This window comes from Anoplophora glabripennis, unplaced genomic scaffold, assembly GCF_000390285.2.
Source record: "Anoplophora glabripennis isolate ALB-LARVAE unplaced genomic scaffold, Agla_2.0 scaffold385, whole genome shotgun sequence".
NCBI lineage: Eukaryota > Metazoa > Arthropoda > Insecta > Coleoptera > Cerambycidae > Anoplophora > Anoplophora glabripennis.
The window spans coordinates 467,604-494,208 of record NW_019416539.1 but is presented as its reverse complement, the minus strand read 5'-3'; the positions used below and the strand labels follow the sequence as shown (position 1 = coordinate 494,208).

The following is a 26,605-nucleotide window of genomic DNA, read 5'->3' as shown; positions in this document are numbered from 1 at the left end:
CAAATAATTTCTTATTTATGCTTGGAATTTGGAATTATACAATTACATACCCACTTGAAAGAAACTTCTGGAGTGTTAAATTCTTGTCAGTGTGCATATTGCATAGCAGCATAGATAACTGTTATGTATCATCGAATTTTATTTCACTTTATAATTACATTTATAAAGCTAGGTCAAACTCGTTATTACAATGAACGCGTATCCATCATTTTTAAAAAATAGTAATTTAAATGCTAGTAAATTTAATTGATAAATATTGGTATGTCAAAATTTACTAAATAACTTCAGGAAATAGGTTATGTTTACATATTTTAAATGTTCCATGTGCTTTACTATTTCTGGAAATTTTTAATTTTTTTACAATGAAATTTGCATACAAGGTGAGATAATATGTTATTTTTTTGTACAAATTATTTACATTACAATACTTATGTTTTAGTTTAGTAACTTGTTAGGTACAGTGTACAGAAAAGGAGATTTAATATTTACCCCTGATGGAAATTCTGTTATTAGTACAGTAGGAAACAGAATCAGTATCTTTGATTTAAAAAAGTAAGTCGTGTTTGGAATATTTTCAAAATTTTAAAATGTTATTTTTAGTAATAAATCCACAACATTGCCTGTGGAAAGTAGATTCAATTATAATGCGTTAGATCTAAGCCCAAATGGATGTACTCTAATTGCTATAAATGAAGAGGGAGATGCACATATGATAAGTTTAATTTCTCAGACCATTATACACAAATATCGATTTAAAAGGAAAGTGCGTGCTGTTAAATTTAGCCCCGACAGTAAACACTTTGCCGTTTGCAAGGAAAATAATGGTAATGCTTTTATTATTCCTATATGAATTTGTTTCATCAAGTACCTTTTTAGTGTTTGTTTTTAAAGCACCTGGTCCATTTTCTGGACAATATAATGCTTTTATTATGGAAAGAGTATACCACGGCGCTTATGATGAAACTACCTGCCTTGATTGGTCTACGGATTCGAGAATTTTGGCTGTTGGTTCTAAAGATATGGCCACTAAATTGTATCCTCTTGATAAGTAAGTATTCAAAGTTTATTGCCATGCATATTTTCATGAAGTTCAAAATGTTTCATAAGAATGTTTTCAGGTGGGCTAACTTTAGAATATATTCATTGGGCAATCATACCGATGGAATAGTAGGTTGTTTTTTTGAGGAGGGAAACTATGATATAACTACTGTTTCAAGAAATGGCCAAACTTGTGTTTGGGAATGTACAATAGACCCAAAAGATTTGGTACCAATTGATAAAGCACCTCCAAGAAAAAAGAAGGTATAAATTATATGATAATTTCATGAATATTGTTACAAGATTTATTTTTACAGAAAATTTCTAGTGATTCTGAAGAAGACGATGTAGATGTGACCAAATCACGAGAAAGAACAGAAGAAGAAATAACTGCAGCCTTAAACGAGGTGAGTGTGAACGAAGAGGCTGGAAATAAAACCAATGAAGTAAATAAATTGTTTTACAAAAGAATTGCCAGGCATTACTTGGGGGATGAAGTAAGAAAAGACAATAGACAAGCCGTTTTGACAGCTGCTGCGTATCATAGAAAAACTAGGATATTAGTTACAGGCGAGTTATTTTTTTTTCTAATATTTATCAGTGTCGTCTGTTATTATCTTTTTAAATCAACTCCTTAGAACTAAAGCAGTATGGAGGGTTAAACTCAATGGAAAATAATTTTGTAAAAATTGACTGTTTTTATATGACTTTACGACATTTAAAGTCACCATATTTGTTTATGTCAATGTAGATGAAGCGTCGAATGTTAACAAAATTTTCTAGTGTTTTTAAAAGATTTACATATTTTGTGACTTGTGCGGGGATACCCCATTCTCTCATCATTGTGCACGATGTCTCGGCCATCACGAAACCTCCCAAACCACAGGAACACATTCGGATGTCGCCATTTGTAACCCGTTTCCATAACTGTTTTACCGGCTTTAAAAATAGAACTTGATTGCTGTAAGCTGTTCAATGTGTGTTTCCATGACAACTATTAAAAACACGCTTCACTCAAAATGTTATAACTTTGTGGTAGATACAAGTATACTGATAAAATTTTGTTCGGTTGCTCCCACTATATAGTTCTGTTGACCGTACATAGATAGCGCCACGCACTTCGTGACAATAGAATCGATCTTAAAACTTAATAGCCAGTCTGTATATGACTCCCATTTAAAGTTATGTGTTGTATTATTATTGAAACTGTTTTTTAGGCTACTCAACTGGGGCATTTTTTATTCATGAACTGCCTGAAGTAAATTTAATACATTCTTTAAGCATTTCCGATCAAAAGGTATCATCTATTTCCTTGAATTGTACCGGTGATTGGATTGCTCTCGGATGTAGTGGACTTGGACAGCTACTTGTGTGGGAATGGCAAAGTACGTACTTTTCTACTATTATTAAAAATGTATCCTATTTTCTTTTAAGGTGAAACATATGTCATGAAGCAGCAAGGCCACTCTAATAATATGAGCTGCGTGTCATATTCCACCGATGGTCAGTTGTTAGCAACTGGAGGTGAAGACGGCAAAGTAAAACTTTGGAATGTACATTCTGGGTTCTGCTTTGTAACGTTTAATGAACATTCAAACAGCGTGACGGCGATAACTTTCAGTGGTAATAAGAAATTTGTCGTTTCAGCCTCACTTGACGGCACGGTACGAGCGTACGATGTTTTAAGGTATGTTTCCTTAGGGTTAAATAAACAGTTACAATTTTATTAAAAAAAATTTCAGGTACCGTAACTTTAGAACCTTTACGTCGACGAGACCTGTTCAGTTTTCTTGTGTTGCTGTGGATAGTAGCGGAGAATTTGTAGCAGCAGGAGGTCAGGACATTTTCGAAATATATCTCTGGTCAGTGAAAACCGGCAGACTTTTAGAAATCTTAGCCGGGCATGAAGGACCTGTGGTATGTTATTTGATTATATTTTTATCTTAATTTACGTCGTATACTATTTTTTTTCAGTCTAGTTTGGCGTTTAGCCCTATTATGACCAGCACGGTGTTAGCTTCGGTTTCCTGGGATAAAACACTGAGAGTTTGGGATGCCATAGAAAAAGGCTCGGCTCATGAAACGATCGAATTGACCGCTGACGGCATCTGTGTAGTTTTCAAGCCAGACGGACAAGATGTCGCCGTTGCAACTCTCGATGGTCAAATTTCTATTTTTAACGTAAAAACTTCTCTCCAGGTGTCTTCTATTGAAGGAAGGAACGATCTAGGGAGCGGAAGATCTGATACAGATTTAATTACAGCAAAGAAATCTTTACAGGCCAAGTACGTATATGCCATTTGCACTTTATATGTTCTTACATATTTTTTTTAGGTCTTTTACAAGTTTGTGCTATTCTGCTGATGGTGAATGTCTCTTGGCTGGTGGTCAGTCTAAAAATGTTTGTATTTACAATGTGAAAGAGTCTTTACTCCTCCGAAGGTTTGAAATTACCCAAAACAGATCGTTAGATGCAGTTGATGTAAGCTATTTATTTGTTTCTATCAGATACTTTTAGAATTTTACGTTTTAGGATTTTATCAACAGACGAAAATTGACAGAGTTTGGTAATGTTGCACTAATTGAGGAAAGGGAAGAAAGGGAGGGTGGAAACGTTAGTATTAGACTGCCTGGGGTTAGAAAGGGCGACATGGCTAGTAGAGTTTTCAAACCAGAGGTAATGTATTATGTTTTTTTTAGTCTGCTAAATGTTTTTTTTTTTTGTGATAAAATTTTTTCATCTTTTTTTTTTTTTTTTTTTTTAGCGGTGTTATACATATATGGTGTCTTTTTTTTTATGTGTGTAGGGTGTTGTCATTTTTTGAGTATATATAGAGAGTGTTTTTGGGGTTTTACTCTTGTGTCGGGGTCTAAAAGCGTGTTTTTTTGACTTTTTTTTTTTTAGTAGGAGGGGTGGTAGTAGAAACTGTTTGTTTATGTTTTTTGTTTTGTATTTATTGTATGTACGGTGTTTTTTTTTCTTTAATATTTCTTTCTGGCTGGCTTCTTTGGGGGTGTTGTCGTGGAGGCTTTTGGTATCGCGGCGTTCCGCTGGTGCCACTTTCACTGTTGTTTATTTTCATGTTGAACAGTGATATTTTTTTTTTGTTTTTCATGTGTGTATTTTCTTTTTTTTTTTGTGAAATTGTTTTTGTAATTATTGCCTGTGCTGACATTTTTTGCTGTATTGAAAATTAAATTTTTTTTTTCTTTTTTTTTTTTTTGCCGTGGTTCTTTTTTTGTTTACAAGGTTATTTGAGAGCGCAGTTGCCATTTTCGGTTTTTGTACTTTAACTTCCTTCTATCGTTGCGATTGACGAATTTTGACTGGGAAATTTGTCGTTTTTCAATCGGTCTATGGAGTGTTTTTTTGTATGTATCGTTTTCTTTCTTTCTTTTCGTTGTTTGTTTTCATTGTCGTTATTTTTTTTCTCTTTTCTCTTTTTTTGTAACTCGTTTAAATTTATGTTCCCATACTTGCTATTTACTGCAAGCATAGCCCGCGGCAAGCCAAAAAAGTACATTTTTGATAAATTTAAAAATATGAATTATTTTTCGAGATATATCGATTTTTTGAAAAAACGAAGCTCAAAAATTGGCTAGATCTTCTCAGCGGATAGCCCTACAGTAACGATTTTTGGTTTATTTTCTTTGTAAAGTTATATTATCATACTGTTAAAAAATGTTGATGGTTTTATTAATTTTAAGGATCAAAAAATGACTGAAAAAGTTGCACTTTTTTGGATGTTTTTTTCAAATAACTATTTCAATTTTTATTTTATGAAAATGACTTAAAAAAAGGAACGGCTGACATTTTTTCATGAATTAAAAAAAAAATGTTTTTAAGACCTGGAGCCGAGATAATTTTTTTATTTAAAAAAAAATTTGAGGGCGCAATTAACATTTTACAGCAATGCGCTTGAAACTCCTTCTAACATCGAAATAGATGAAGACTCTCTTGATGCTTTCGACAAAACCGTTGTTGAGTCACAATGTGAATATGTTGACGATTATTCTCTTGATGCTTTCAACATGCTTCTTCACGAAAATATGGATGACGAACAAGAAAATGAATCAAAAGACAATCCGACAAAGAAAAGAAGAATTTCATTCGATAAATAATTTTATCAATATGGGATACTACTTTGTTAGTTTTCATTGTAATAATTTTATATATACTTTATACATAGTTGTAAATAAATATTGAAATAGTTATTTGAAAAAAACATACCCAAAAAAAGTGCATCTTTTTCAGTCATTTTTTGATCCTTAAATTTAATAAAATCGTCAACATTTTTTAACAGCATGATAATATAACTCTTTACGAAGAAAATAAACCAAAAATAGTTCTGTAGGGCTATCTGCTGAGAAGATCTAGCCAATTTTCGAGAGCGCCTTTTTTTCAAAAAATCAATATTTCGAAAAATAATTCATAATCTAAAATTTTTCAAAAATGTACTTTTTTGGCTTGAGAAATCATTTTTTGCAACTTTGCGATTTTTTTTAACCATGTTCATCATTTTGGATCGAGTTTAAAAAACAAGAAACTCAATTTAAAATTTAATTTCCTATACGGTCATACTTTTTTTGTCCAGGTAATAATTTCTGCAAATTTAACATTAGGCCGTGACAGAATGCTTGGACTAATAGCTAGAGAAATAGATGCGGGATTGTAGAAATATTGTTTTTTTGTAAAGTTGGTAAGTGTTTGAAGTAAAACATTAAATTTTTGACAAACAACGGCACTTATTTGTTTATAACAATTGTTTAAATTAACTTATCCAAAAATCCGTACGTGTTTCTCTTCAAAATGTTGTTTTAAATATGTGGTTAAAATTTCAAAAGAAAATATTGAAAATTGTTGGAGTTATGGTGTGTGCCATTTTGAAAAAGTGTGTTTCGAGAAAAACACGTTTAAAGTTTTAAAATGAGTTTTAGACATGAACGTGCACTGACGCTACACTAACATACTTTTGTTTGAAAATTTTGCTTGAATTGTACATGCATACTCCCTAAGGACATCTATGAGTGTATTAGAGAAGTTATAAATCAATGGGTAAGAAGTGAGTATGTTCATAGCGCTGGTAGCTGTATGAGAGACGCCCGACACAAAAGCGCAAAATTAAAAAAAATTATAATTCATGTATAAAACCTTTTGCCTCATATTCTATAAGGCTGCTAAGGCTACCTTTTACACAAAAAATTCTATAGCGGCCTAACCCCTCAAAATGTGTCAGGCTCAATTCTCTTGTTGGCGTCAATTCAAACTTACACTGCATTTCCACATCCTTAGATACAAATCTCTAAGCTGCTCTTGTTCTTGGGCTAGGCTCTGTGGTGGAAAATTTGCTATCGGAATACCTAGGCCTAACCTGACATTCGTTTTAGTTCTTATTGGTTCTAAGGCTGCTATGGATGGAGTCACCTCACTGAGGCGTTCTGCAGCGGCCTATGTAACTGGCCGCATCGAATACAATTGTTCACCATTCTTTACTGTTGACAACTGAGACTATTCAGTCACAGTGAAGCTTTTGCAGAGTTACTACTGAAGATGCCGATAGTGATGAACAGCGAAACGTTTACAAGTACTGGATGCGACCAGTTACAGAGGCGACTAGGGAACGTTTCGGAGGACCACCATTGTTTGAAGAGCGGTTCTTTTCGTAGCAGCCTTAGAACAAACAAGAACTGGAGTGAACATCAGGCTGGACCTAGGGGTTCTTATATGGAGCATGCCCTGAGAACAACAATGGCAATTCAAAGATTCGTAGCACAGGTTAAAGAAGTGTACTTTAAATATCAGCATGGGCCATGAGAGCTCTTTTTGGTTATTTTTTTATATTGAATTACTTTTTTGTTTATGAAAGAAGGAAAGTGGCATGAGATTTTAGTTGAGCTTCCTATTAACAGATGGCACAATTAAGACATGTCACAGCTGCCCACCACATTCGTTTCAATACTGCATTTTTTTTAATTGCCAGTTCCTTGCAAAATGTTTTGCCACATTATTTCATTATGTGCTAATATCTGAAAACGTGGCAAATTTTGAGGAAGTCATAGTTTCCAAATGTGCAAATTGTGAAGGCCTATTTCCATTTAATAGAAAATATTTGAAATTCTTTTGTTTTTCATACGTTTACTTTTGTCAATAGCTTGTGCGTCTACAAATAGGGACTAAAATTGTTATCGTTTTTAGGTAAGGGTGTTTTCATTGCAATTTTCTCCGACGGGGCAGCAATGGGCTGCCGCCACAACCGAAGGTCTTTTAATTTACTCTTTAAACTCAGATCTTGTTTTTGATCCCTGGGATTTACAAATAGGCATTACCCCTGCCGCGGTACGAGAAGCCGTCGAAGAGCAAGATTTTGCGAATGGTAAGACGTAAACGACAGTTTTGATCAGTTTGTCAGTTGCCTTAATGATTGTTCGATTGCAGCTTTGATCATGTCCATGAAACTTAACGAAGCAAAGTTAATACAGGAGGTTATCGAAAGCATCCCTACAAAAGACAGTAAGTTTAAAAAGTACATTTCTCACATATATTTTTTTATTATTATAGAAACTAATCCTGTAATTTTTTTCTGGAATTTTTATGTGACTACAAAATATTTTAAAAATTCGTAACGTTTAAAAATTTATGGCGTATCACTTTACTCGCCTTGATTGCAGTAGTCCATGAACTAAAGGACATAAAAAATTCTAATATTGCATTGCCTATTTTACTCTTGTCATTTTAGTGTGTTTACCTAACCTCTCAACTGTCAATTGTCAAATTTAAAATTTGACATCTACGATATTGGTATTTTTTTGGAAGAGTAATATTTTGAAAACGGGGTGTTAGGATTGTAGTGCAGAATGCTGAAGATGGTGTTAGAGGTCAATCAGAACACATTGAACTAAAAATAGTACTCTATGTATCGATTACTTTGAAATCCTACTGCTTTCATAATTTTTGTTTTTTTTTTTAAAGTGACAGTTTTGAGATTTCAGAAACTATGAGAGAAAAACGGTTAACTTAGGAGTTCAAAGAAAGCCTTAATTTTTTAAAATTTTCACAATTTTTTTATGAAAAAGATTCATTTTCAACATTAATTGTGATTTCGGGCACTATAATAATTTTTTTTTCATTTCTATTTATTTATGAAAAGATCATTTTTTGAGAGCTTTTAAAGATAACAATGTGCTGAAAAAAATGAAAAAAGGTTACAAAGGAAATTATACTTTCTGGAAAGCACATTAAAAAAAATCTGAATTTACCATCCACAGTGAAATTCTTTGCTATGATAAAGTTTTACAGATTTCAAAAAATTTCTAAAACTAAAAAATGTTTTTTTTTCAAAATATCTCGAAAACCCATGTATCGACAAAATGGATCCCCCAGTATGCATATTTGGTGACTAGTGTGTCGTTTTTATTCCATATGCAATGAAACTATCACAGTGGGTATTGATAATGTATTACGAACTGCTCTTTTATTTTTCAGTTGAACTAATTATCGCCGGTCTGGGCACCCAGTACGTTCAAAGGCTATTAATAATAATCGCGAGCTGCTTGGACAGTTCGCGACACTTGGAGTACTACCTGTGTTGGGCGCAGCACATTCTGACCATGCACGGGCCGAAAATCAACGCCCAAAAAAACATGCCTGCTTTGCTCGCCTTAGAGAAAAGCCTCGTTAGGAAGTACGATCAGATATCAAAAATGTAAGTTGTCACTTTTTATTTGTGGCATGTTACGAATCGATTTGTTTCTTTTCAGATGCGATTACAATAAGTACACATTGCAGTATATTTCGAGCTTAGGCGACGTGTTTAGTAAAAAATTGAAATTGGAGAAAATGGATGTTGAGAGTGAAGATGATGAAGAGGCCGGTGGGAGTGATGTAAGTGACGAAAGTAATGATGTAGAACTCGATTAAAGTTTTAAGAAAGTAGGCTGTGTTTAACTATATTCCTTTCACAGTTACAGGAACACCTCATATAGCGGGATTTAATTCTTGCTTAAAAACTTCGTGTTAAATATTAAAAAAAATTAAAAATTATGTTGCTAAAATACCAGTACATTAAAAAAAAACTGACATGATGCAATAAATAAGGCTTGGATACATCTAGATAGGAGAGGAGTTGATCTTGCAAACTTTTAGCGATTTATCGAACAAACTGACAATGTTCGCTAGGTATTACCTAAATAACATCCTCCCCAATGTCGTCAGGTTGTAATCCATGCAATTTTACCTGCGGCGATACATGAAAAATTTGATGTAAGATTGAAATGCTCGCTTCTAACAGCATGCACAAGTTGTGGATACTCCAAGCATTAGCTTGTGTGAATGAAAGCAATGGCGAAATATTTAAACATCATCTTTAGGCAGGTCGGGACTTATCTGAATTAAAAAGTTGGTATTTTGCTCCGCAAGTTAAAAAAATTCCTATACAGGGTGATTCACAAACAGTGACCTAAAACAAATCCTTGTATTTTTTGGTGGTATTTCATATAAAATTTTTATCTAAGACACTTCGTTAAAAAGATACAGGGTGTTAAACTTAAAAAAATGTTTTTAATTTTTTTAAATAACAGGCCGACAAAATTTTACGAAAGTCCAGAACCAGACACCGGATCTAGTGTACCCGAAGGATATTGGTGCGCTGATTATGAATCCGAGCTCAGAATTGGTCCATCACCCTAGGTTCTTGAAATATTCTAACCTAAAGTGCAAAAATAGCGGTTTTTCGCTATAGTGGGGGTCAGATTATGACGTGAATTAATTGTTTTTCTAAAATCATCTCAAAGTACCACTCTTACCCTTCTAAGCACACTTCAATTTTTTTGAAAATCTTGTTTTTTCCATAGAGATATGATAGATTGAAGTTTAGTACTTCAGGGATTTCGTTACAACATGGAAATAAACAAAATTTATCCAAAAACGAGATACAGTGTACTTATATGTTCCTTAAGTCACTGAATTTGAAAACACCAGCGGACCTGTTCCATAAACTCAATATTTCAAGATTTTCTAACCTAAAATTGCGAAAACAACTATATGAAGCACATACTTATATATACACGCTATTACACTCGCATGCTAAACTCATGACAGGTTCATCATAAAGCGCTATAACCTACGACAAGTTAACCTAAATGCGCAATAACCAGCGACGCTAAACCCACGACAGGTAAACCTAAATGCGCAATAACCAGCAAGGGCTAAACAGCGTACTAAGGTTAACCTCTAGTGAGTTCAGGGCTCGTAGGATACTGCACATTTAGGTTGACCTGTCGTGGGTTTAACCTTCGCTGGTTATTGCGCATTTAGGTTAACGTGTCGTAGGTTATAGCGTATTATGATGAACCTGTCATGACTCATGAGCTTAGCATCCGAATGTTACAGCTTGTATAGATATGTATCTGCTTCATTTAGTAGTGTTTTCACAATTTTTGGTTAGGAAATCTTGAAATATTGAGGTTAGGGTGCAGGTCCACCGGTGTTTTCAATTTCAGCGACTCAAGAAACATATAAGCAATGGTCTGTACATATAAGTACTCTACAGTGTAGGAAAGTACCGATGGTCTATCAGAAGTTACGTGANTAAACTCAATATTTCAAGATTTTCTAACCTAAAATTGCGAAAACAACTATATGAAGCACATACTTATATATACACGCTATTACACTCGCATGCTAAACTCATGACAGGTTCATCATAAAGCGCTATAACCTACGACAAGTTAACCTAAATGCGCAATACCGATGTGATAGACAAGAATGGCTATAATGAAGGCATCTAATCGTCAACGCCCATTTCGCCCTTCCACAAATAAGAAGTGGATCTTATTTGTGGAAGGGCGAAACGGGCGGTGACAAAGAGAAGTCTTCATTATAGCCATCCTTCTCTATCGCATGGATTTCTATGGCTTACTTTATCGCTCTCACGTAACTTCAGATAGACCATCGGTACTTTCCTACCCTGTATATGTCGTGTTTGGATAAACTTTGTTTATTTTCATGTTGTAACGAAATTGCTGAAGTACTAAACCTCAATCTATCAAATCTTTAAGGAAAAAAAAATCGAAGTGCGTTTAGAAGAGTAAGAGTGATACTTTGAGATAGTTTAATATGATTTTAGAAAAAAAATTAATTCGCATTATAATCTGACCCCGAATATAGCGAAAAACCGCGATTTTCGCACTTTTAGGTTAGAATATCTCGAGAACCTAGGGTGATGGGACAATTCTGAGCTCGGATTCAAAATCAGCTCACCAAAATCCTTCGGGTACACTAGGTCTGGTTTCTGGTTCTGAAAATTGTCGGCCTGTGTAATTTAAAAACTAATAAGAGAAATAATTTGAAATTGGGCACATTTAGATGCTCCAGTGGCATATTTTTCTAATTAAAATAGTACCCCATTGTTTTACAGTTAGTATGATATTTTCGGATTCGTTTTTCAGTTTTGTACAAATCACTACTCTCATGTTTTTTGAAAAAAGCCTGATTTTCAAGTAAAATTTAAACCACCAAAGAATACGAGGTTTCATTTTTGGTCACCGTTTGTGAATCACCCTGTATATCGCTGGAGAAATTACTGAATAAAATTGCAGTGTTACAGTACAATTTATTTAAGCATTTGTTACATAATCTATTCAATAAAAAATGGACGGACAAGTATTTGTTACGTACTTCCTAAAAGTACAAAAATTACTTTAAAAAACCACACGTACACGTTGAAACTTAAAGAAGTAGATTTAAATGGTAAATCAGTTCGTTACAAGTATTATTCAACTAGTTCTAGTATGTGAAAATCCTTAAAATCATTACGTAATATCTAGGTGAAAATGATTGACTACTTCTTGCTACAAATGACGATTTAAAAGAAAAACTATGTGTTAAATTTATAAATATCTTTGCCCTATATAAAATTGGTACACCTCTAGTATTTGAGCAAATTATAATAATGGCAGTGTAGAGTTATTCTTATTACGATATTTAAATAATCTTTGGTTGAATGTACGTACATGTAGTGCATTACAATAACTAAATTACGTATGAAATCAATTACCCCTTACTCAATAATATTAGAACTAATTAAGTACCTACTAAAATAAATTAAGTAGACTTAACAATAAATTAAACGTTAATTCTTCCTTATAAATTCCATACTTATTCGGTAACAATGTCATTTAAGTCTGATACGAAACCATAAATTCTATTTTGGTTGCGGCGTGGTCGATCTTCGGTACGAAGATGAAGGCAGAGCCAGAGCCGGAGGCAAGCTGGCTGTGCTGGACAAGGTGTTATCTAATTTCCTTGCTTCGTGCTCCAGAAGGAGCGCATCTAAGGAAGGATCTTGGGAGACCGTTCGTAAGGAGTCTCCCAGGGCCTGCCGAAGCTGTTGCATCTCCCGACCGGCTTTTGTGCTTCTCAGGACGTACTGCTGCCTTCGTTTTATTTCTTGGTTGAGTTGTTCTCGCAATAAAGTAACCTAAAAGGTATGAAATACCAATAAGGGATATGTTTGAAACTGATTCTCTAATATGATGAAGATAATAAGATAGTGTGCAATGATCTGGAAAACCGGAAATTTCATGGATTTATTAATATCAAATTTTTTTAATATCGAGTTAGTTTAATTCTGGAAATCTATATATATATTAATGTTATTAGAGTTTGGTGAAAAAATCCAGATAAATTTCGTAAATTTTTGTTTCCTTAAACTAAAAATCACCCCGTATATATATATTTTTTAAATATTTATGAAAAGTCTTGAATTTTTAGATGTAAAATATTTTAAATACTTGCCTGATTTTCCAATCTAGCTACCTGTTGACGATGGCTCTGTTCTCTGGCCTCCAGCAGTCTTTCCGCCTGCAATTGAGCCGCCCTGTATCTTTCTATTTCAGCCCGATCGAATTTGGCATCTAAGCCAGGCCTTTGACTCCTTAACCTAGTCAGTTCAGCCTCTCTTTCAGAAAGTTCATTTTCCAGGCGCGATATCTTTAATCTCAACTCGTGGTTTTCTTGCTCGTATCGATCCAGTTCTGTTATACTCGAGTCCATTTCATATTTCTCTGGACGTTCATATGATTTACTCCGGACTGTCGTCGTAGCAGCTTTAGAAGCCACCCTTTCTATGTTGCGTTTATCAGATTCTAATTGTCTTACCTAGATAAAAATAAATTAAGTTCAAAAAGTCCCGATTTCAACAAAGAACTGACCTTATTGTTCAATGAATCGACTTTTCCTCTCAGTTCATTCCGTTCCCTTTGAATTGAGTGTAACTGCGTTCTCAGCTCCTCTTCTTGGTGGGAGCTTATTCCTGTTTCTGTCGGCCACTGAGCAAGCCTCAGCTGAGACTCTAACCCGGATCTCTGCACTTCATTATTTGCCAGTTCGTTATTTAACCGAGACACCTGGTCTTGTAATATCTGGTTGTTCCTCCTCATTTCGGCCAAGTTCTGCTGAGTTGCTTCGAACCTTTCTGTTACGACACGTCTCTCGTTTTCGCTGTTTGCCAGTTGCTTTTGTAACTAAAAATTACAACAAAGTATGCAAAATTCATAATTTTTAAAATTTTTTACGAAAACTTACTTTAATCCTATTGTTTAACACAAATTCGACAAATCTGTGAGGCATCATAGTTTTAAATTATTGGATATAAAATAAACTGGATGCTAAATCTTTTTGATTTAGCGTCCAGTTTCTTTATCTATACCACTTCCTGAATATTGATAATTTTGTTATTTAAAATGAGTAATGTAATGTTAAGATAAATTTTCGTGTTGTTAAAATAGGAAAGATGTCATTTTGTTTCTCATTTATTATCAAATTTAAATACAATACATATCTCAAAAGACAAAGAAAAAAATAAACGATTCATTCACTTCGCGATTTATTTAATCTAAAATGTGGCAGAATTTTTTGTTTCTGCCAAATTGATAAAATTTGTGGAAGGCAAATATTTTTAATAAAACTTTTTATTTGGAACTGGTCAAATTTGCGATTAAAACAAATGTACATTTCTGTAAAATGAACGCTTTGAAAAAATAATAATTTTTACATTTTGTCAGTTATATCATTTTTTTTATAAAGATTCCCACTTCTCTCTTTTATATGACACTTATAAACTAAACAATTTTAAATACATTCAAAATATGTGTTTTTGGGTTTAAAATTTCAGAGGCAGAACATGCTGTGATTGAAAATGCTTGAGAAACAGTATTTTTTATGAAAACTTTGACACCTGTATCACAAAAAGTGTACATTTTGTTAATATAGTATTAAATTTTGATAATATTTTCCAAAAGTTTGCTAAATGAAATCGAATCAAACATTTACACCAAAGATTTGCATTTACCTGTTTGAGCCTTTCTGTTGACGTTTGAGAACTCGAAGTGGCATCCATTAAAGATCGTTGCAATATTTGCAATTCAGATTTCAACTCGGTCTCGCTTTGGTGTGCTCTCTCCAATGATAAAGTCATCTGATCAATCGTAGATTTTAGAGAAACACATCTCTCCTCTAAACTGGCCACAGTCCTGCTTTGGTTTTCACATTTCTCTTGAAGTTTCTATAATTGGGGATAATAATTGCAAAATAAATGCTTTGTATTACAGCAGTTGGTTTGGCAATAGTTATGTTCAAAGACAAACTAGAACTCTTTTACAACTGCGGAGTTGTACAGCATTTGGTTCATCCAAGAGAAAATAAACTTTTATAATGTAAACTTATTACATCAGTTCATGGTGTCATTGTGAAATTATAAATGTTATATCATCTAAATCTAAACAATTAACTATTTCTTGTTTTCTCACATTTATGTGCAAATAAACGGTTTAGTAAAACAGGATTTTATACACTTGAGACTTGAAATTTCAGCTCATCTCTTGTTATGTTTGTTATTTTTTCAAATTAGTGTGAAATTATGGATTTTTCATTTCTGCTAATTCTATAGATTGTTTATAAACAAATGTGATTTTATAGAGTATACATAAAAAAGAACTTATTGTGAATCGGAAGATAGTTAAAATTGTGCTTCACTTTGAATTTTTATTCCAGTAAATAATATGAAAAACATTTAAAAAGACTAAAATAAATTTTTGAAGTCACCGTTTCAAAAAAGAAAATGGAGGAGACAAAAATTATGGTTTTTCTAACCAGAACATAATAAGTTAATACTCTGTAAAAGTGCCAAAAGTTCTTTAATCTATAATTACATATAACTGCAACATTTATAAAGATAATGAAAAAAAATTTAGGATGTATATCGAAATTCATTTTATATTCTGTCAAAATTTTCATCATAAGTTTGAGGTTTCTTTTAAAAAAAATTATTTGTGCTGTTTTACACACTCTTCATTGTACACCATTTGTAACAGTTGATACGTTTCCGTGCCTGTTTTACCCGCTGTTCAATGTGCGTTTCGATGGCAACTATCAAAAACTCGTCTCACACAAAACATTACAACTTCGTGGTAGATACACGTATACCGATGCTAGTCCCGTTGATCACACTTAGATAACGCCATGCACTTCGCCACAATAAAATCGGTCTTAAAACTTAGCCCGACTGTGTAGTTAGTATACAATTTAAATCTGATTAAAATCACTCACAAAAATACTGTTCAGTATCGTAAAGTGTGTTCCTTAATTATATATAATTTTATTACTTTTTTAAACTGGATTTTTTATGAAAACGTATGGGCATTCCACTCCAAATCGACCACTTTTAACCCTGACCCCTTTCGATTTGGCTGAAATTTTTTTATTATTTTCTACCTCATTGAACACCTCTGAGAATTTTTTCAAATTTTTTCACCCAATTTAAAAAAGATGAATTTTTGAAAAAAATAGCTTTTATTTTTTAAAAAGTTATGGTTAACTTTTTGAAAAATTGAGTTATCGGGACGTTTTTTTTCAAAATTTTTGTTTTTAAATGTACTTTTTGAAAAAAAACAGATCAAAATTATCTGGACCTATCTTCACTGGTTTTCTTTCAACTTTCGAAAAAAAACGAGTTTCTCGATTACCATTAAAAATTTTTTTTTTTTCTTATAAAAAACTGACATTTTTTATAAATCCTCAAATTTTTTCAGTGGTGTAGTTTCGTTTCTGATTTTTTTTTTATTGAAAAAAATTTTTTTTTTCATATATAGCTTATTTCACATACCTTTTTGAAAATTTTTGAAAATGTATATAGAATCCCAAAATTGAAAAAAAATATATGAAAGAAATAATTGAAAGTAAACATGAAAAAATTTAGATTTTTTTTGAAAAAGTTAAGAAAAAAATACTTAGATCGTTTTGAATAATTTTTTTGTATTTTTTTTCGAAAACTACATTTAAAAACAAAGAGAATGAAAAAAAAGTTATTTGGGTCCATTTTTGGACGAACAGTGGACTTTGAAAAAAAATATCTTCTACAAACTCAATATTTTAGTCAGAATGCGTTCGTAGTACAGTTTATTGAATATCTTAATTTTTCACATATAATATTTTTTATTTTCTAGTACGTTTAAATAATTTACACAGTCTTGATTCGTTCGAACTTGAAAAATCTTTGACCATGAGGCCCATCTTGGTCAGGTATAACACAGTGCACTTTTTGAGTTCCAATGATAGATTTCGTTTTTGCAAATCGATTTATTAAATTTTCACTCACTTCATTATACTTAATCAAAGGTGAAAATTTAACTGTAATGTTTGGCAAGTTATTCGGCTGAGAAGCCCATGTATAAAGCTCGAATGGAGTCGTTATTTGGCGATCCACTGGTTCTACCAATGCCATCACACAATATGTCGTTAGTTGTCATTCTTCAAGAGGAAAAGAGGGCTTTAAACACTAATTATGATCGTTCTTATTCTATGCAGCGATTGATGACAATTTCAAAAAGTCAAAAGAGGATGGTTTCAAAATGATTTATTTGAGTTCAAATGCGTTGTATGTTTCTTTTTAAAGCTCACTGTTCGTCCAAAACTGGACCAAACAACTTTTTTTAATTTTTTTAGTTTTTGGATGTGGTTTTCGAAAAAAATACAAAAAAATTATTCAATTATTATTCTATTTTTTTCTTAACTTTTTCAAAAAAAATCAAAATTTTTTTCATGTTTATCACTTTCAATTATTTGTTTCATATATTTGTTTCAATTTTGGGATTCTATATACATTTTCAAAAATTTTCAAAATGGTACCTGTGAAGGGATTGAAAAAAAATTTTTTTTTTCAATCAATATTAAAAAAATGGAAAACGAAAAAACACCACTCTGAAAAAATTTGAGGATTTATAAAAAATGTCAGTTTTTTTTATAAGAAAAAAAATAATTAAAAAATAGTAATCGAGAAATTTTCGTTTTTTTTTCGAAAATTGGAAAAAAACAATGAAGATAGGTCCAGATAATTGTGATCTATTTTTTTTCAAAAAGTACATTTAAAAAACAAAAATTTTGAAAAAAAACGTCCCGATAACTCAATTTTTGAAAAAGATGGTCATTTTAAAAAAGCTATTTTTTCAAAAATCCATAACTTTTTTTAAGTTAAATGTTAAAAATTTTTAAAAAATAGTGAGGTTTTCGATAGGGTAGAAAACAATAAAAAAGATTCAGCCAAATTGAAAGGGGTGAGGGTTAAAAGTGGTCGATTTGGCGTGGAATGTCCCGTATACATGTATGTCTTGTACCGTTTCTGGTCTTACCTGGTATCTGATTTCTAGTCAAGAAAATATTAAATTTTGTTTTACGTAGAAACCCTGAAATATGTAAATCTGAGGAACGAGGATGTTAATTAGGAGGTTAAGTTGTTCGATGAAGCATTCAAAATAAGCGGGCAATACGTTTAAAACATGTAGTAGTTAATTTTTTTTGTCCATTTGTGACAATATTGATAATGCTGACTGATTTTTTTTTATACCTGAATAGTAGAGTCTTTTTCTTGTAGCATCATCTGCAGTCTCTGCAGATCACCTTCTGCTGACATTCTTTGCAATTCTAGCTTGGTGGATCTACTTTCAACCCTGCTCAGTTCTTCCTGCAAATTTCTCTTTTCTGCCTCCAGTCTCCCCAACGCCACCTTCATTTTCTCCAGCTTATCCTGGAAATGAATTTACAATACAAAAAGTTTGATTGGTGGTCTATGTTTTACCTCATACTGTAGTTTTTGTTCAGAGCCGCTACTCAACGACAGCTCTAATGTCACGACTTTCTCCCTCATCACTTTGGCTTCCTCTGTTTTCTTCGCTAAGGCATCGTTCTGGTTAAAAAAGACATTTTAGTTAACTCTTTATAAATGTGGTATCTTCAGTTACCTGTGATTGTAGTTCTATATTTTTTTGACCTAACTTTGCCTCCAAACTGCCCTTTTCTTCTTGCAGGGTGCGGAGGTTTTGCAGAACTTTACTGAGCTTGCTGTCGCCTTTGTTCTGATTCTCGTGAGCCTCTTGTAATTGCTTTTTGGCCGTTTGTACTTGAGTTTTGTAGTCATCCTTAAATAAAAAAAATATATATGTCTAATTACTCGTATATGTTTAAAACTTCGTTACCCTCTCTCTTTCGATTTGAGCAACTTGCTGCATTAAATTTCTAACACCTTTTCTGACAATTTCCGGATCTACGTCTATCGTTCCATCTTTCTCATCGTGAGCTAAAAACAAAACAAAAAAACATGTAAAAATATGCGAAAATTGTGGACATATAACAATTTTTTTACTTCTAGCAGGACTCCACCTCCTCGACGGGCTTAAAAGTCTATAAGGCATCGTGACGGTACCATCCAATTGTATTCCAGCTATCCTTTTTAAGGTTGACACGACACTGCTCAATTTTTGTTCAGTGTCTCGTTTAGACGAGTCCAACTGAGCCAATTGAGCTTCTAACGCCCTTACTCTTCCTTCTGCCCCACCCAATTTTGCCTTGAATAAATTAATATTACGATATAATCGAGTACAATCGTATACGATAGAGTATACCTACCTTTAATTCCTGTATTTGTTGAGTGGCATCCACCAGGCAAACCTCCAAGTTGTGTTTCTGGTCCTCCAGCCTCTTTTCTCTAACCCTGCCGTCTTCCAAATGTACAAGTAGGTCTTGTTCTCGCGCGTGCCACTGTTCCTCGAGCTGGGCAGAGTGCGACCTTGTCCTTCCAAGCTCTTGTCTCGTCTGTTCCAAGTTCCTCTCAAGTTCGGACATCTGACAAAAGTTGCAATGAATATTTCGTCAACGTAAACAAATATCTACATAAAAAATAAGGTTTTGGCATGGCATAAGGAAGCTGTAGTTCAACTGGTTCAAAAGTTGTCGGATTGGATGCATCCAAACAGTAACTGGTCTTTTCATCTAGAAAGGTTTTAAAATAGCGTGCCACAGGGAATAATTTTAAGGCCTACAAATTTTATGTTATATGTTAATGATTTGTCTCGCTGAGAAAACAGAGTACACGGCAGTAGCAACATATGCATATGACAAATATTTTGAATTTTCTAACATTACATCTTTACTAAATAAATGTTAAATTGTCTCCAGATTTTTGTCGTTATGCTTGCTGTTTATGCAACAAATTACCTGCTCATATTAAAACTTCCAAAGATCAAAGAACTTTAAAGCAGACATATTGTTATAAACAGAATGATGATTTTCAGTTAGAATATGCACTTATGGTTAGGTGTATTATAAAATTTATTCTCTCTTATCTCTCTCTTAATTTTGTGTACTCCTCTTTTATGATATATGTGACTTAACTTATTACGACAATATGTACCATACAATATTATTTTACATTATGTTGTAAAATACATTAATAAAGTATTTATTTATCTATTTATAAAAAAGGCAAATTACTATCTTCGGTAACAACTGGTGAAAGTTAAAGTCTATATTTTGATAATGAAATGTGGGGCCCATACTGTTTTTTAAGAGATGATTTCTAGGTCCACATAGTCAACAGGAAAATTTTCAATAAAATTTAAAATTTTGAAAATGCAAACTATACAGGGTGTCCCACTGGGAACTCCGTCGATCGATATCTAGGAAAGTTCTGCTCCAAAAAATTTAAAAATTTGGCAGCATGGCAATGACCCTGGAGCGAATACAACTAAAATATCTAGAACTCTCCAGCACTTCCGGTTATACCGGAAATCGACACCAACTTCGGTATTTTAAATGGGACACCCTATATATTATTACATTTTCGCGTTCTATGTGAAATTTGAGGGTCACTTTATTATTAAAGAAAAAATTAACAGAATAAGGGTTCGCGGAGATAGTAACTATTTTTAGGAGCGTGATATCAAGCGGATTTTTGGTACCTGTATAAAGGGTGCAGGTAACATTACATTATGGTATACCAACAAATTAAAACATTTAATACTAGGTGTTCTAGGTGTTTAATTTTTGCCGTTACATTTTGATAACTTCAAACAGCTATAACTTTGTTAACTTAAATGGAACACCCTGTATTTTTTACTGTCGTATGTAGATTGAAATAAATTTCCTTTCAAGCCATACAATCGTTGTTATGGTTGCCGTTACCACTTTTAGAGATATTTGCATAGTTTTTCTCGTATCAGACTTGCTGTCAAATTGGCCGTTATCAGAAACACTCCAAAAACAATTGAAGTAACATGACATTTGTCAAGTTAGTTGTCAAATTATTGTTGTGTCTGAATAGTTTTTGCCGACAATTTAAATAAAGATGTCTGAGGATCTTTTAAATTACAGTCAGGGAGGATTATTTTAATTTGCTTGTTGTTTATAGAAAATGTGACAAAGTAATTTCAAGTAAATGTAGAGAATCTGCTGCTTTCTTTCATAAATAACAAATTAAAATAATCTTCATAAGTATAATTTAAACGATCCCCAGGCATTTTTATTTAAATTTTCAGCAAAAAAATATTCGTTTATTTTGAGCAACCCTAATATACAGGGTGTTAATTAAATATGTACAATAAATTCAACACACGATTATTTGAGTGATTTTAATACATAAAGTTCATTGGTCTGCAGATGCTTCCTTTTCAAGATACAGGGTGTTAAACTTTTGTAAAAAAATTGCTATTTCGTAAATATCTTAACCATTCTTTACCTATTTTTGTTGTAATTTGGCAGTGTTACTTGTAGTGTTAAGGGGCTAATTTAACCCTAATTTGATTAAATTTTGTAAAGTCCAGTGGCGTCTCGAGCGGTACCTTAAAGAATATTTTTAATAACGTTTCTTGTGATCCAGAGATATGCAATTAAGTGGATTTTATTTTTTTTCTTCAAAAATTAATTAAGATACGAAAAATATTCAAGAGACAAAAAAAGTTATATTTTCAGTGGCTTAATCCAAAAAAAATATAAAAATTACAAAAAAGTCAGTGGCGTACATTTTTTTTTTCCTCAAAAATAATCGTTACGATACCGCTTGGGACGTCACTGGACTTAACAAATCTAATCAAGTTCGGGTTAAATGAGCCCCTTAACACTACATGTAACACTGCCAAATTACAATAAAATTGGGTAAAGGGTATTTAAGATATTTACGAAATAACAATTTTTTTACAAAAGTTTAACACCCTGTATCTTGAAAATGAAGCACCTGCAGACCAATGTTTATATGAACTTTTTGTCTTAAAATCACTCAAATAATCATGTGTTGAATTTATTGTACATATTTAATTAACACCCTGTATATCAATAAAAATGAAAAATGAATGGAAATGCAAAATATACATGTACTTTCTTATTTTTTGAGTTCTTGGGGGAGGCTACCCTAATTCATTTTTTATTTTTCAAATATGGTTCGTAATTTTTTTAACATCAATTTCTCTATAAGAGGCAAGAAATCATCGCAAAAAAAATGGTATAGTTCCTACGATTCCTTATCAAAATACGATTATTTTAATTTTCACCATTCGGCATTGATTATTTTGTAGCAGAGTGATGCCACTATGTTCACATTTTTTTATATCGTCAAAACGTACCTGTTTTCTTAGCTGGTGCACTTCCTGGTGTGACCGTTCACGTTCCTCAACTTCATTTAAGAGCCTGGCCTGTAATTCCTTCTCTTCGGCCTGCTGTTGTGTTCCAGCGGCCTGGGTTCTCTGCAGGTCCTCTTGCAGACTTTGTATTTTGTGTTCCGTTTGCAACTGTTCTTTTTCCAAGTCCCTTATTTGGTTCTGTAGTCGGTTCCTTTCATTTTCCACAGATACTTTCAGTTCTTCAAGATCTGGGGACGAGCATAACATATCCGAAGGGTAATTTAACAGTGTGATTATTATCATTGATATGGGTATTTATTAATGTTTCTGTGTTTGTTTACTGTTAATATTGGTTATTGATTAAACAATACTGATTGGTTTCTGGCATGTTGTATTGATTTTGGGATTAGGGTGAAATATATTAAGTTCTGCTCTCAATATAATTGAGGCATATTGCAGCAACTATAAATATTTAATAAATAATGCTTTGACCTAGCTATATTAATTTTTTTTATTTCACCGTAAAATTTATCAACATTGTTCGCAATTTTTAATATATTAAAATGTTTTTAATTTGTTAGTGAAGTTTGTTTAAAGTAAAAGTTTTAGGTAAAAAACAGGATATTTTTTTTAAATAAATATTTTTTTTAATGAGCGACTTACTTGTAATTTTCTGATAGGCCTCCTCTAGCTGTCTAGCCTGTTCTCTCTTCTCACTTTCCGTTCTCTTGACATGATCCCTTAATTCTTTATTCGTGTTGTGATATTTCTCCTTCTCGAAATTACTATCCGCTAGAAGTCTGCGAACATCGGTGAGTTCCTTTCTCAACGATTCTGAATTATTCTCAGCTAGAAAATAAAAGAATAAAAAAACATATATGAAATTCCTATGTCTAAATGTAATGTTTATTTCTAAATCTCCAGACAATTCTTGTTATGTTGAAATATATGCACCGTTAGTAATTTTAGATAGATGTCTTAAAAATAAATAAAATATCTTTGACTTGCCAACATTTTGTATGAGCATGTACGCTGCCCACCAAAAGGTGTGCAACATATGAGAAAAAAATCAATGATTAATTAAATGATATTGCAATTGGCGGTATTGCAGTTGAAAATTAATAAGATTATTAAAAAAATTGAATGATTTAATTTAATGTCTTTTAATTTAAAAAATTGCTGATTCTTCCAAGCCAATAAAGAATTTTAATTTGTCCTCTCCAATTTACCAGAAATCTTTCAATATTAGTGTAACTTTATTCCATTTGAAAAATACTGAGTGTCCTGATTTATACTGGGTGTTTCGAAATTAACGCAACAAAATTTAGTCACAGATTTAGAAGATCCGTATTTTTTTGCCAAGTGGACCCCTCTTTCAGAGTTACAGTCCCCTAAAATCCGGCTGCATTAGGTGCATTTGTTACACAGAAAATCTCACAATTTTTTCGATAAACGCAGAAAAGATAATTATTTGACAACTGATTAAAGATAACTGTCAAAAAATAAATTTGTTTGTTAATTGCGAATGCCAGCCACCTACAATTAACACGAAGAATTTCATATGAATCACAGGATGCATTCGATTACATTTTGCCGTTTTTCTCGAAAACATTGGGTTTTATGAAAAAAATATAAAGAGACAAATAAGTTCCTAAATTCAATAGTTTTCTAACGAACTAATCATTTTTAAGAAATTCAAATACGAACCAAATTTTTTTGGCTCCAAAGACGAGAAGGGCCCACGAAAAAGTGTCTTACAAGGAGTCAGATTTATTATTATTATATTATATTATTCATGAGTAGATTCCCGAAGCAAAAATAATGTAAAATATTATTTTAGTTTATTTCCATTTATTTCTTAATAAATGCAAATATCTACACAAAATTTTGGGGTTTGGGGTTCTTTGGATAGAGGAATTGAAATTTGTTCACATTTTGGTTATAGTTCATAAAGGGCGCCAGCTGCCATAGTTGAAGGTGTTGGAAACGACATAACTTTTTTGTACTTAAAGGTATCTCATCTTTGGTATCAAATTCTTATTTTCCAAGTTTTTTTACACAAAAAAGGTAGACTTTATGAAAGTAGCTGTCTCGCACCGTTTCCGTGATATTTGGCTTTGAAACTTCCAACGCTAATAGTTGAAATAATTAAAATAATTTAGAAATGTCAAAAACAAGGGTTTATTTAGAATTAACAATTGTAATGCACAGTAAAATAGTAAACATTAGTAAAAAAATATGCCTTTTTGACAATAATTGTTCAAAATGTCCACCTCTAACTTCAATACATTTATCAACACGTTTATTAAAAGATTGTCTTATTTTAAAATATAAATCCTTAATGCGAAATGACTTTGCAGCATTTAAAACCTGCTATTAAAGTTCTTCTCATGTGTTTATAGTTTCTCCATAAACAACTGATTTCATGTAACTCCAAAAACGAAAACCTCGGCATTCTATCTCACATTTATGTACGAGTATACAATTTAATTTGTAAGCTAAGATATGATTTTAATTAGATAAGAATAATACTTAATAGAAATTAGCATACAAATGACAGTAATAAGACAAGTGGAAGACGTCAATTATTTGATTTTCGTCCAAATCCTAACTTTACCACTAAATTAATAATACCTGTAGGTACTTAATTGTAATTTAATGCAACAGCATTGGAAGTTTCAAAGCCAAATATCTCGAAAACGGTGCGAGATAGCTACTTTCATAAAGTATACCTTTTTTGTGTCAAAAAAGTTGAAAAATAAGAATTTGTTACCAAAGATGAGATAGCTTAAAGTACAAAAAAGTTATGTCGTTTTTAACACATTCAATCTACTGCAGCTAGCGCCCCATATGAACTTTAACCAAAATGTGAACAAATGTCAATTCCTCTACTCAAAGAATTCCAATCCCCAAAATTTTGTGAGGATATTTGCCTTTGTTAAGGAATAAATTAAAAAAAACTTAAATAATATTTTACATTTAACACCCTGTATTTCTTTAACTAAGGTAAGGTTCGGCTAAATCGCAATATTTTTACTTGAGGAATCTACCCATGAATTTTGGCCCATTACCTCGGGGCCACCCTGTATATAGTAAAATATATTTTTAAATAAATTACATATTTGGGAACTATAAAATCCTCAAAATTACAAATCCTAAGTCTACTACGATTTATTTAGGAACCAACTTTTGGAAAATTTTATTAACAATTTAAAATGGTATTTTTATCCCTCAAAACACCACATTAATTTCTATACGTATCTATTCATTTTTTAATTTCACATTTAAATTTAAATTTAAAAAGTGTTAATTATTAACGGTTACACCTTCAAATGGAACACTTTGTATTTGCTAATTTTATCATATTAATCACAAATTTTGTAAAATCTAAATTTAGTAAAGTAGTAAATTAGAACAATTTTTTAAATTTTACAGTAATTTATGAAGCGAACAAATTAATATTTTTCCATGTACTACATGCTTTGTGATGGGTAGTTTATATTGTGCACTAAAAATGCACACATTCTTTTGAAAATCGCATTCAAAAATATTTTGATACAAAGTCAAAATTCCTCAGACACTTATTAAAATTTAATTTAAAAATTAAAAAAACCATTAGCACAATTTTTTCACAAAATAACTTTTTTTTTTTTTCTAGAAAAAACTCACCTTCTTTGAGCTTCCTAATAGTCTCATGAAGCTGGTTGCTAACACTTTCACCTTTGTCCTCACAAAGATGCAACTGCACCTTCAAATTTTCCACCTCACTCTGACAATTATCTCTTTCAATTTTGACTTCTTCTATCCTCTGTTCCAGTTTATTCCTATCATCCTCATACCTGGCTCTGGCCTCTTCCAATCTAGTCTTGAACTTATTCAATTCGTCCTTCAGTTGGTTGATGTTGGCTCTGTCCTGTTCAAACCGACCATTTGCCTCCCTCCTAAACCTTTCTAGGGTGTCCCTTTCATTCTCCAACTCCCTCCTAGTCTCCTCTAGTCTGTCATGCAGGGCTTGTTGGTCATGATGGGCTAAAAATTATTGTTGATAGACAAAACAAACAACGGAGCAATTATAAGTAGATATATATCATCAACTGGACAAAGAACTCTATAAAAATGTTCCATCAAATGTGTAATTTAAATTTAGAAACAACTCATTTCCCTAATATTATGATGATATCATTTATTTAATTCTATTTTCATGAATGAAATCAGCACTGTGTACTCTGAGGTTTGTCTCGAAGCAATTTAGCTATTACCATGGCAGCACACCCAGTGCTATGGCTTTGACACTCTTTAATGCCAAGTTATTTCCACTGCAGTGCTGAGGATTTTTTTGGAAACAAATATTACGCCTCACAAGGTGTTAATTCTATTTCTGTAATTAAATGCATATTTATTTTTAGATTAGGAGCTAGCAGTTCACACATCCAAGGAATTTAAATACAAAGAACATAAAATTTCTACTTTATTGCTGCATTTTAAATAACTTGTTTCTATTTTTCTTGTGTATTATGTCACATTTTAATTTTATCTGATAAAAATATACGCCATCCATAAATAAGTCTGATGCTATCACTTATTTTTTGTTGCTGGAATGTTGTCATTTAGCAGTACATATTTTAAT

General features: G+C 32.3%; 2 protein-coding genes across 3 annotated transcripts in view; one reads left to right on the top strand and one right to left on the bottom strand.

Annotated features, from left to right (window-relative positions):
• The first annotated feature begins 344 nt into the window (after nt 1–344).
• Nucleotides 345–8,971, top strand: LOC108909546 (periodic tryptophan protein 2 homolog). The gene is made up of 16 exons (XM_018713921.1): nt 345–380; nt 440–552; nt 601–824; nt 877–1,048; nt 1,119–1,302; nt 1,356–1,608; nt 2,256–2,423; nt 2,473–2,725; nt 2,781–2,955; nt 3,013–3,323; nt 3,373–3,520; nt 3,572–3,715; nt 7,235–7,412; nt 7,475–7,549; nt 8,522–8,741; nt 8,797–8,971. The coding sequence occupies exons 1-16, from the start codon at nt 363–365 to the stop codon at nt 8,954–8,956; spliced, it is 2,796 nt and encodes a 931-aa protein (XP_018569437.1). The 5' UTR covers nt 345–362; the 3' UTR covers nt 8,957–8,971.
• A 2,670-nt stretch (nt 8,972–11,641) lies between these two features.
• Nucleotides 11,642–26,605, bottom strand: part of LOC108909544 (rootletin) — an 89,270-nt gene continuing 74,306 nt past the window's right edge. Inside the window, exons 15-27 of one of the 2 annotated variants that reach the window (XM_018713920.1) lie at nt 25,648–26,007; nt 22,642–22,827; nt 21,982–22,226; nt 18,995–19,210; nt 18,732–18,933; nt 18,565–18,665; nt 18,331–18,507; nt 18,168–18,275; nt 17,937–18,116; nt 14,388–14,600; nt 13,249–13,560; nt 12,833–13,195; nt 11,642–12,515 (exon numbers count right to left, since the gene is read on the bottom strand). In XM_018713920.1, coding sequence (XP_018569436.1) covers nt 12,240–12,515; nt 12,833–13,195; nt 13,249–13,560; nt 14,388–14,600; nt 17,937–18,116; nt 18,168–18,275; nt 18,331–18,507; nt 18,565–18,665; nt 18,732–18,933; nt 18,995–19,210; nt 21,982–22,226; nt 22,642–22,827; nt 25,648–26,007 — 2,939 coding nt within the window. In that variant the 3' untranslated portion in view covers nt 11,642–12,239. Of the gene's footprint in view, nt 12,516–12,832; nt 13,196–13,248; nt 13,561–14,387; nt 14,601–17,936; nt 18,117–18,167; nt 18,276–18,330; nt 18,508–18,564; nt 18,934–18,994; nt 19,211–21,981; nt 22,227–22,641; nt 22,828–25,647; nt 26,008–26,605 lie in introns of both variants that reach the window. The other variant, XM_018713919.1, reaches the window with a different exon arrangement.